The sequence below is a fragment of the Mobula hypostoma genome, chromosome 1 (assembly GCF_963921235.1).
Source record: "Mobula hypostoma chromosome 1, sMobHyp1.1, whole genome shotgun sequence".
NCBI classification, from domain to species: Eukaryota; Metazoa; Chordata; class Chondrichthyes; order Myliobatiformes; family Myliobatidae; genus Mobula; species Mobula hypostoma.
Window position 1 is genome coordinate 237,004,555 of NC_086097.1, and position 12,226 is coordinate 237,016,780.

The 12,226-nt window shown below is 40.2% G+C and overlaps 1 protein-coding gene across 1 annotated transcript in view; it reads right to left on the bottom strand.

Moving 5' to 3' along the window:
* csmd3b (CUB and Sushi multiple domains 3b) overlaps nucleotides 1-12,226 on the bottom strand; it is a 2,345,756-nt gene that overhangs the window by 56,434 nt on the left and 2,277,096 nt on the right. The window contains exons 60-61 of the mRNA XM_063066157.1: nucleotides 8,896-9,069; nucleotides 5,906-5,979 (exon numbers count right to left, since the gene is read on the bottom strand). Of these exons, the coding sequence (XP_062922227.1) occupies nucleotides 5,906-5,979; nucleotides 8,896-9,069 (248 nt within the window). The remainder of the gene's footprint in view (nucleotides 1-5,905; nucleotides 5,980-8,895; nucleotides 9,070-12,226) is intronic.

The following is a 12,226-nucleotide window of genomic DNA, read 5'->3' on the forward strand; positions in this document are numbered from 1 at the left end:
TCATTGAGCCTACTAGGGGATCAGCTACACCAGATTGGGAGTTATGTAATGAACTGAGGGTGCTTAAGGTAAAAGAACCCTTAGGAGACAGTGATCACCATATGATTGAGTTCAACTTGAAAGTTAAGAGGGAGAAAGTAAAGTCTGAGGTAGCAGTATTTCAGTGGAGTAAAGGAAATCACAGTGGTATGAGAAATTAGTTGTCCAAAGTAACTTGGAAGGAGATGCTGGCAGGAATGACAGAAGAGCAGAAATGGCGCAAATTTCTGGGAAAAATGAGGAAGGTGCAGTACGGATATATTCCAAGAACAACGAAATATGGAAATGGCAAAATAGTGCAACAGTGGCTGACAAAAGAAGTCAAAGCTAATGTAAAAACAAAAGTGAGGGCTTGCAACAAAGCCGAAACTAGTGGGAAGACAGAGGATTGAGGAGCTCTTAAAAACCTACAGAGAGCAACTAAAAGAATCACTGGGTGGAAAAGATGAAATATGAAAGCAAGCTAGCAAACAACGTCAAAGTGGATAGAAAAAGCTTTCTTCAAGCATGTAAAACCTAACAGAGACATGAAAGTGCATATAGGATTACGAGAAAATGAGGCAGGAGAAATAATAACGGAAGACAAGGAGAAGGCAGATGAACAAAATGAGCATTTTGCATCAGTCTTCACTGTGGAAGACACTAGCAGTGTGCCAGATGTTGAAGGGTGCAAGGGAAGAGAAGTGGGTGCAGTTACTATTACAAGGGAGAAGGTGCTTCAGAAGCTGAAAGACCTAAAGTACATAAGTCACCAGGACCAGCTGAACTGCACCCTAGGGTTCTGAAAGAGGTAGCAGTAGAAATTGTGGAGGCATTAATAATGATCTTTCAAAAATCATTGGACTCTGGCATAGTGCCCGAGGACTGGAAAATTGCAAATGTCACTCCACTCTTTAAGAAAGGAGGAAGGCAGCAGAAAGGAAATTATAGACCAGTTGGCCTGACCTCAGTGGTTGGGAAGATGTTGGAGTCAATTGTTAAGGATGAGGTGATGGAGTACTTGCTGACACAGGACAAGATAGTACAAAGTCAGCATGGTTTCCTTAAGGGAAAATCCTGCCTGATGAACCTGTTGGAATACTTTGAGGAGATTACAAGTAGGATAGATAAAGGGGATGCAGTGGATGTTGTATATTTGGACTTTCAGAAGGCCTTTGACAAGGTGCCACATATGAGGCTGCTTACCAAATTAAAAACACGTGGTAGTACAGGAAAGTTATAGGTACAGTTAGAGCATTGGTAGGAGGCAGCAAGTGGGAATAAAAGGATCCTTTTCTGTTTGGCTGCCGGTGACTAGTGGTTTCCGCAGGGGTCGGTGTTGACATTGCTTCTTTTTATGCTGTGTATAAATGACTTAGATGATGGAATAGATGGCTCGGTTGCCAAGTTTGCAGATGACTGTTTGGGGCCCAGAATAGTAGTGATGGAGGAGGTGCAGGGGCATGTGTAGCACTTGTTCCACTTGCAAGGATAAGTGCCAGGATGGAGATCAGTGTGGGAAACATCAATACAGACCCTGTTAATTCTACTAGTGGAGAAAAAAAAGACATGAAAAAAAATTACATTTGTAGAATGACAAGCACAGTGAATAATGAAATGATGACAGCAGAACCCTTAATTTAAGACTTTCGCAGATGGCAAATAGTGCTCCAGAATTTACAAAGAGGACTGCTGGATTGCTCAGATTTGATAATGTATCAACAACTGATGATGGGGTAGATATGCGACTCTGCCAGAGGTGGTGTAAGGCACTCCTTCCCTCCGCTAACCTGCAGGATATCCTTAGGTAAGATGTAGCACCTGCTTAGCTCCCCCTTTCCCCCCACCCTGATCCGGGTCATGTGAAAGTATGGCAGCAGGTGGTAGAGGGTCATTTGAGCAGCTGGTGAATATCACCGGCCCTGGTAATGAGATCACTGACGCCAGATAGACTATCTTTAATAATACCTGGGAACACTGCCCAGAAGTAGGCAATGAAAAACCACTTCTGTAGAAAAATTTGCTGAGAACAATCATGGTCTTACCCATGTCGAATGACACAGCACATAATGATGATGAACAAAATGTTCTGCATTTGTGATCTAAAGTCTTGAAACATGATACAGCTTTCTGAAAATATTGCCATTTTAATGTGCAATTCTCTTCCACAAGTGACATGCCTATTTTCTAAATGCAAATATTCAACAATTCAAAATGAAAATGTAGGTCGACTTGTATTTTAAATGCCCTTCTACAAAGATCTTCCAAAGGTCCAGCTTGACCGTCAAGAACTCTTGCAAGCTATAATTTTTGTAGTGTAAAATTGATAAGGGACACAGCTTCTTGCATTTTGTTGGCCTCACATTATGTCAAAACTTAATGATGGAAAGTGATCAATGATACCCATACCCTATCAGTACCCAGTAGTGAGAAGCCAAAAAAAGTGCCAAAGCATTCATACGTGGGTAATTGCCTACTCTGCTTTAGTGCTGCAGTCATTATAGGTAAACAGCATCATGCTTATCATACAAAACAAATACGACTAACATGATGCAAATTGAAATAAGACAACACTCAGATTGTATGAACGATTGCCCCTGTTTGCAACTATGATTTATGTTCAATAAATGTGGATTTCTCATATTCTGGGAAAATAAATGGTGAAATGAAGTGGTTTACATTTACACAGAATGCTGTTTGATAGAAGTTCTTGATTTCTTTCAATTCTCTTCACAAAATATCCCTAAAAAAGTTGCTGATGCAGATTGCAATTTCCAAATGATTGCTAGTCACAGGCATGCTGTACATTACCCTCCAGTGAAAAGAGCTCCAAATCACCCAGCACAAATTAGTCTTTATGCAATTGAGAAGATCGTTACCTACAGATTCTAAATCTGGCACTATAATCAAATTGCAGTGTAATGTCATAAAATATCACTACCTTTAATGTGGTGGCAGACTGAGAGCTGATCAGTTGAGATATATCCTTCAGCTGCTAGCTCAGCAAAAGCAAGTATTTCGAGTTGGTTAATTGAATTAAGCTAATTATGTAGGCTATTGTCTCTTTAGGGACTAATGATAAGTATAAAATTATTTTAAGTCTTTTAATGGACACTAAAATATCGTGCTCGTTCTTTTAGCACTTTGCCTTTTTGCTAACCAACACACAAAATAAGTCTTTTTGACAGATTTCACCTTTATATTTTTCTATCAATTATATTCCAAGAAGAACAGGTCAGAATAATCAGGGCAACAGTGCAATACAATTTAATTTTTTTTAATATATAGGCATCCGTTAGTCTCGTGAGACCTTGGATTTGCGCCTTGGAAGGTTTCCGGGATGCAAGGTTGTACGGAAGACCGGCAGTTGCCCATGCTGCAAGTCTTCCCTCTCCACACCACCGATGTTGTCCAAGGGAAGGGCACTCGGGCCGATACAGCTTGGCACCAGTGTCGTCGCAGAGCAATGTGTGGTTAAGTGCCTTGCTCAAGAACACAACACGCTGCCTCAGCTGAGGCTTGAACTAATGACCTTCAGATCACTAGACCGACGCCTTAACCACTTGGCCACACTCCAACAAATAATATAACATAACATAGAACTTTCAGCAGTACAGTACAGCACAGGCTCTCAAGCCCAGGATGTGCAGATCCTTTATCTTACTCCAAGATTATCTAATCCTTCAAAGTTCAAAGAAAATTTATTATCAATGTAAATACATATCATCATAAACAACCCTGAGATTCATTTTCTTGTGGACGTTCGTAGTAAATACAAGAAACACAGCAGAATCAATGAAAGACCATACCCAACAGAATGGACAGACAACTAATGTGCATAAGACAACAAATAGTTCAAAAACAAAAAGAAAGAAAAAAATAAATAGTAGTGATAATAATAAAATAATAAATAAGCAATAAATATTGAGAACATGAGATGATGAGTCGTTTATATGAGTCCATAGGTTGTGGGAACATTTCAGTGAAGGGGTGAGTGAAACTGAGTGAAGTCCATCCCCTCTCATTCAAGAGGCTAATGATTGAGGGGTAACGCCTATTCCTGAGCCTGGTGGTGTGGGTCCTGAGGCTCCTGATACCTCCTTCCTGATAGCACAGCAAGAAGAGAGAATGGCACTCCTAGAAGCATTTACTACTTTGTGTGTAAACAACAAACTACCTCAAATATTCCCCCCACCCTGGAGAAAAAAAAATCCAGCTATCCACTGGATCAATGCCTCCTATCATCTTGTACACCTGAAGTATATCATCTTATCACCTAAAGTATCAAACAACTTTACAATAATTTTAATTTCTCTAGCTGCACTGTTGCATTATAATTTTTATTTAAAAACAGAACAGATGACCTGAAAAAGATATTTTTGGTTAAACCAAGTACTCTGCTTTAGTTTCAAACATTGACAGTGATAATGTTGATCATTAATTTGATCATTATTAAGTTATCCTACAGTAATGAGAGAAGTTTGAAAAATAGGTGAAAATAAATTCAGAAAATGGAGGAGATATTGAGCAGATGAGGAAGCCCGAAAATTTAATCCTGCTTTTTTCCTTACTATAGAGGCTGCTAAACTTGCTCAATATCTCCAATACATTCTGATTTTGTTTCAGATCGCCAGTATCTTCAGTTCTATTGGAATGCTTTATAATAAAAAAATATTTCTTTGTGTGAAATTTGAGCTGAGAACTGATTCCACTGAGGTTTTATACGGTATTGGTCAGAGCGCACTTGGAGTATTGTAAGCTATTTTGGTCCACTTATCTAAAAAAAATTGTGCTGGCTTTTGAGAGGGTCCAGAAGAGGTTCAAAAAAATTATTCCACAATGAAAAGGTTAATGTATGAGGAGTATTTGATGGCTCTTTGCCTGTGCTCACTGGAGTTCTGAACAATGAGGGAGATCTCATTGAAAACTATTGAATATTGAAAGGACTAGAAAGAGTGGATGTGGAGAGGATGTTTCCTATACGGGGGAGTCTTGGATCAGAATGCAAGTAATAATAAATCAGCCATGATGAAATAGTGGAGCAGACTCGATGGACCAAATAGCCTAATTTGGCTCCCACATTTTATGGCCTTATTGTCTTGTAGTTTGATTGCCAATCCTGCCTGATATCATCAGTGATTTATGACTTACCTACCCCCTTGGGCATTGTTAACACAGGGTGTATTAATTAAGGCATCAAGAGAAGGTAATTTAAATTAGATCAGAAACTTCACAGCAAAGAACTGAAATGTATATTTCCACTTGATGTCAACCCTTGTGAAGAGGGTGAGGCACAGATGTTGAAGATTAGCTCAAAAAAATCCTACTGCGAAATATTTTGAATTTAGAAAATGAGACAGTAAAATGTGAAAATAGTTGTGGGGACTGAATACTTTTTCAAGGCACTGTATCACACAGACCACAAATAAGATAATAAAATATAATTCCTAATGCATGTAGTACACAGCACAGGTAAACAGTAAGCAGTAAACATGACAGTAAATAGTAAACAGCTGGTGATGAGACCTTGGTGGTGGCAGGGTATTCATTAGTGTCACTGCCTGGGGGAAGAAGCTGTTACCCAGTCGAGCAGTCCTGGTCCTAATGCTCATGTACCTCCTTCCTGATGGTAGTGGCTCAAAGAGATCTGTATTTGTCAAAGTTCAATTAAGTCTTCATTGGCCACTTAAATTTCTGAACTCATTGCACACTCAACAAACAAAATATCTGTGATAAGTAATAATGATGTGGAGATGGTTATCATAGCAATGTTTAGCAACAAAAATGAGAATAAAGTCTTCAAAAATGGAGATACCATCCTTTAATTGTATTTACCTTTGTAATAAATTTAATGGGAAATGGATTTTTATTTCAATATGTTACTCACCATATAACCAAATGTATTATTCTGTGTTCCATGTAGTGGTGTTCCCGGGTTTTCACATGTTGTATGTGATGGCTCTGAATGAAAAAGATTTATTTAATATTTGTATTGTCATCACATGCAACTCATACAGTACTTTATACTTTATACTTTATTGTCGCCAAACAATTGGTACTAGAACGTACAATCATCACAGCAATATTTGATTCTGTGTTTCCCACTCCCTGGATTACAAGTATTAAACATTAAAAATATTAAAAATTTAAATTATAAATCATAAATAGAAAATAGAAAAATGGAAAGTAAGGTAGTGCAAAAAAACTGAGAGGCAGGTCCGGATATTTGGAGGGTACGGCCCAGATCCGGGTCAGGACCCGTTTTTTAAGTACAAATAAGGAAGTAAAGAGTCAATGCTTGTTGCAAGACAACAGTTTAAATATTTATACATGGAGTCATAAAGTCATAGAACAGGGAAAGAGTCCCTTCAGCCCAACTCAACTATGCTAGCCATGTTCGCCAAGCTGGTCCCATATCTTTCTAAACTCCTTCTATCAAGTACTTGTCCAAAGGTCTTCTCAATGTCATCTTTAAAATTTATTGAGCTACAGCGTGGAAAAGGACCTTCCCGCCTTACAAGCCCGCGCTGCACAGCAATGCCCCGATTTAATCCTAGCCTAAGCATGGGACAATCTGCAATGACCAATTAACTTACTAGTAGGTACGTCTTTGGATTGTGGGAGGAAACCCATGTGGTCGTGGAGACAATGTACAGACTCCTTACAGTCAGTGGCAGGAATTAAACCCAGGTTGCTGGTACTGTAAAGCACTGTGCTGCCCCTTTATTGTCTGTACCTCAAGCACACTCTCTGCCAGCTCATTTCATATTTCATGTGTATGAAGAAGTTGATTCTCAGTTCTCTTTTAAATCTTTCACTTCTCGCCTTAAGCTTATGCATAGTTTTTGATACCTTTCCCTGGGAAAAAGAACTCACTGAATCTATACTCCTCATATTTTATATTTCACTCCTCGATATCCTACATTCCACGGAAGGCAGTCCTAGCCTGCCCAACCTTTCCCTATAACTCAAGCTCTCAAGCCCTGGCAGCATCCTTGTAACTCTTCTATGCATTCCTTCCACCCTAATGATGTCTTTCCTGGAATGGGGGTGTCCAAGACTGTGCATAATACACCAAGTGCAGACTTACCAATGTCTTGTGCAACTGCATCCTAATGTGCCAGCTCCTAAACTCGATGCCCTGACTGATGAATACTAGCATGCCAATTACTTTCTTCACCACCCTGTCTATCTCTATTACCAACACACTCAAAGACCTAGAGAAAACAGCATGTCCTGATTTTAATTTTCAAAAATTAACGTCAGCTGTAAATTTATTCGCCACTGCAAACCTACTCATTTTACTTTATCTTCTGCACTGTATCCCCCTTCCAATTTGGCGACTCGTGAGAAGCACAACATCTCGGAGCTGGTCATGTCCCAGAGCTGAGAACTCAAGTATGACCTACCATTGGTTCACAGTATAATGGGAAAAGATATCTGTTCCCTTTATGACTAATTTTGGTCTTAATGAGAACAGATATCTTTATCCATCTTTGCTCAATTACAAAGGCAGCCCACATCAGAGTTCGGGCCAAAAGCTGGCTGTAATTACATGTGATATGAGGTACAGGCATTTCATGGCTCCCTTCGTTTCATAGAGTACTACAGTACAGAATTGGTACTTCAGCCCATTTAATCCTTACTGATCTGGTCTTCTGCCAAGTCCCACCCATCTGCACCAGGACCATATCCCTCTAAACTTCTCACATCCATATACCGATTCAAACTTCTTCTAAATGCTGCATTTGAACCCACACCTTCCACTTCTGCTGTCTGCCTGCTCCACACTGAAACCACCTTCAAAGTGAAGACATTTCCCCTCAGATTCCCCTCAAATATTTCATCTTTCACCCTAAACCTATGACCTCTAGTTCTAGCCTCACCTAACCTGGGGGAAAAGGCTTGAATGCTTTCGCACTATCTATGTTAGGCATCTGTTAGTCTTGCGAGACCATGGATCTGCGCCTGGAAAGTCTTCACTCTTCAGGGCGCAGGCCTGGGCAAGGTTGTATGGAAGACCAGCAGTTGCCTATGCTGCAAGTCTCCCCTCTCCACGACACCAATGTTGTCCAAGGGAAGGGAATTAGGACCCATACAGCTTGGGTGTCGTCACAGAGCAATGTGTGATTAAGTGCCTTGCTCAAGGACACAACACATGTTGCCTCAGCTATAACCCTCATCATTTTGCATATATCTAAAAGATCTCCCCTCATTCTCCTGCACTCCAAGGAATAAAAATTCTAACCTATTCAACCTTTCTCTTTGACTCAGGTGCTCAAGTCCCAGCAATTCTTGTAAGTTTTCTCTGCACTCTTTCAAGCTCATTCTGGGCACCTGTAGGTTGGTAACCAGAACTGCTTCTTTGACAATAACATGCAAGGTACCGAGAGTAAGCTCAGAGTGAAGAATACAAAAAACACTTATGGTTCCAAAGGAATTTAAAGATATATGAATGGGACAGGTCAGCTCTATCCATCATTTATATATTTTTCAGAAAGACTGTAACAGGGCTGAAGGTCCCAGTCAATATATGGCAGTAATCCGTGCAGGGAATTCAATGCAACACCAAAATAATCTTTGTGATGGTCTGAACTTGTGCACAGATTGGGTACAGACTATCTTAGATCCAAATATGCTAGTGCTAAATCTGCTCCATGCTCAAAGAACATACCCAGTTTAACTTAACAGGGTCGATTTAATCAAGGTGTAGATCAACGTCACATCTCGATATATTTTAACGACTAAACATAATTGACCGAAATGTTATTTAAAATTGAAATGCATCTTTTATAGAATTATAATGAATTAATCAAATTAATCAGAGCAGGTTCCATTAAGCTACATAGTGTGGTGAGTACGCTATCTTTTCAGTACCTATACAGCGAGGCTGTGATCCACTCCAAGTCCCGTCAGCCTGGCAAATCCTAGTGCTTGAACCCACTAAGATCAAAGGAGAGCTGCAGCTGAATGAAACCTCCGATTGGTAGATGAAGCTCTTCCCCTCTCTCCTCCCTCGCGCCGGCACCCCAGGGTCTCCACAAAATTTTGCTGTGAAGAGTACAAAAAAAGAGTTGCTTAATTTTAAATCATAGCATTTGTTGGACTGAGTCGTGGAGTGGCATGGTGACAGGCGCTTCAGGTGCCAGGTCTGCTGCCCAGTGAGCTAGTCCCATCCGCCCCCTTCTCAAGGGTCAAGGATCAGGATTTACTTTATTCACCAAATTCTCTTACATGTATTAGCAACTTGCTGTGGTGTTCTGGCATGACAAGCAACAAAAAACAACGACATTCGACAATTGTAAAGAATAAAAAAATGTACAAAAATAAAGTTAGAGATTAAAGAATGGATATGGGCTAAAATGTGCATAAATAAACAAAAAACAGCTTGTACTTGTAATGTAAGCAGCATTATAAAAAGTGGTTTACAGTGTGTACAGTGTAGTGAAATGTTGGGGATAACAGAATGAGGGATGTGGGGAGGGCTGACTAGAATGGTTGATCATATTAACTGTCTGGGGGAAGGAACTTTTGAGATGGTGTGAAGATTTTGTTTTAATAGCCCTATAGCACTTTCCAGAAGGCAGTTTGCAGGATGGGTAATGTCCATAGTGATTTTTCCTGCTGTCTTTATCCTGGACCATACAGAGTGCAGCCTTTTCTGTTGACCTGCATTTGACCCGTAAATCTTTCCTATCCATGTACTGATCTGAGTGGCTTTAAAGGTTGCCAAGGTGCCTGCCTCAACCATTATTTAGACTATAAATAATGCTGATGCTCTTTTTCTGGTGGGGGAGGGGAGTTGTTGCCTTACTGCTTGTTGTGTGTGGGAGGGGGAGCTGGTGGGGGGCTTTGGGGTTCTAACGTTTTAACTGCCATTCATTCTTTGGGGCACGCCTCATTCATGGATGTCTGCGAAGAAAAAGAATTTCAGGATGTACTTTGTATATTGTATACATATCTCTGACATCAAATGCACCTATTGAAGACAATAAGACATACAGTAGGAGCAGAATTGGGCCATTCAGCCCATCAAATCTACTCTGCTGTTCCATCATAGCTGACTTATTATCCCTCTCAATCCCGTTTATTGCCTTTTCTCCGTAACCTTTGACACTCTTACTAATCAAGAAGGTATCAGCCTCCACTTTAAATATACCATGACATGGTCTGTATAGCTACCCGTGGCAATGACTTCCACATTCACCACCCTCTAACTAAAGAAACTCCTCCTTATCTCTGTTCTAAATAAATATCCTTCTATTCTGAGGTGGTGCCATCAGGTCCCAGACTTCCCCACTACAGGAAATATTCTCTCCAGGTGTGCTCTATCTAGGTCTTTCAATGTTTGCCAGATTTCATTGAGGTCCTTGCCCCATTCTTCTAAATTGCACAAGTCCAGGCCCAGAGCCATCACATGCTCCTCATATGGAACGTTAATCTTTTCATTCCTGGGAGTTTTCTCATTATGATCCTCCTCTGGATTCTCTCCAATGCCAGCAAATCGTTTCTCAGATTAAATGCCAAAAACTGCTCACAATACTCCAAGTGCGGTCTGACCAATATTTTATAAAGCCTGGCTGCTCATTCCAAATATACCTAATCATTTGCGAGAAGAAACTTCCCCTGATATTCTTTTTTAAATTTCTTCCCTTTAATCCGAAGTGTTTGCCCTGGTTTTTAGTTTCTACTCTCTGGGAAAAAGACGATGTACTTTCACCGTATCTATGTTCCTCATGGTTTTACGGTATATACCTCTGTCAGTTCACTGCTGCATCTCCTACATTTTAGAGAATAAACTCCTAGTCTATCCAACCTCTCCTTGTAACAGCCCAAATCCATGCATCCCCCTGCTAAATCTTTCCTCCACTTTTTCCAGTTTAATACCACCTTTCACGTAATATGGAGAACAAAGTTTGCACAATATTCATAGAACATAGAATAATACAGCACAGTACAGGCCCTTCAGCCCACAATGTTGTGCCGACCCTTAAACACTGTCTCCCATATAACCCCGCCACACCTTAAATTCCTCCATATACCTGTCTAGCGGCCTCTTAAATTTCACTAGTGTATTTGCCTCCACCCCTGACTCAGGCAGTGCATTCCACGCACCAAGTGCAGCATCTTTTGTAACAATATCATAGCTTCCTAATTTTTGCACTAATGCACTGACTGATGAAGGCCCATTTGCCAAATAATCTTCTTCACCACCCTGCCTACCTATGATGCCACTTTCAGTGAACTACACACTTGCTCTCCTGGATCACTCTGTTTCATAACACTTCCCAGGGCCCGATCATTCACTGAATAAATCCTACCCTGATTTGATCTCCCAAAATGTCCTACCTCACATTTATCTGGATTGAACGTCATCTGCTGATCCTGGGCCTGCACAGTACCTTATTGATCTAGATTCCTATGCAATTTTTCTTAACTTTCTCCACCAACTAAAATGCTAGATATTTAAGTATCACCAACATACGTACTAACCATGCCCCGTACATTCACAAAACAAACAAAAGAAAAACGTTCCAAAACTTACCCATGTGGTAATCCATTAGACCAAGGTTTCCAGCCTGAAAAACAACCTTCAACCATCGTCCACTGCATCCTTCCACTGAGCCAATTGTGAATCCAATCCACTATCTCCCTCGGCTCCCATACAAACTAACTTTGCAGACTCACCTGCTTTGAGGGACTTTGTCAAAAGCATTGCCTATGTCCTTGTAGACAACACTATTGCCCTACCATTATCTCCTTGAAGAAATCAAACAGATTTGTAAAATATAACTTCCCAGGCAATGTAATTTTATACAGATAAACATATATGGATATAATTTTATTAGAGCCTACTGGTGAAATGGACATTATCCATTAAACTTCTGAGTTTGATCCAAACTCAAATAGAGTCAAGGTGCTAAAGCTACTGAAATTGATTTGGATTCATTGTGCGTACATGGTTTTCCATTCATCAATAGATTGATTAGAATCTGAATCAGTAACTCCTTTTAATAGAGTTACACTCAATCTGCTCATTCATCATTACCTAAATCCAGATTACTGGAAGCGCTGGATAATCAAAGATTTACTCTGCTGGAACTTATTTATTTAACGATACAGCGCAGAATAGGCCCTTCCAGCCCTTTGAGCCACGCTGCCCCAAGAAAGCCGATTATTCCGAACCTAATCACGGGACAATTCATAA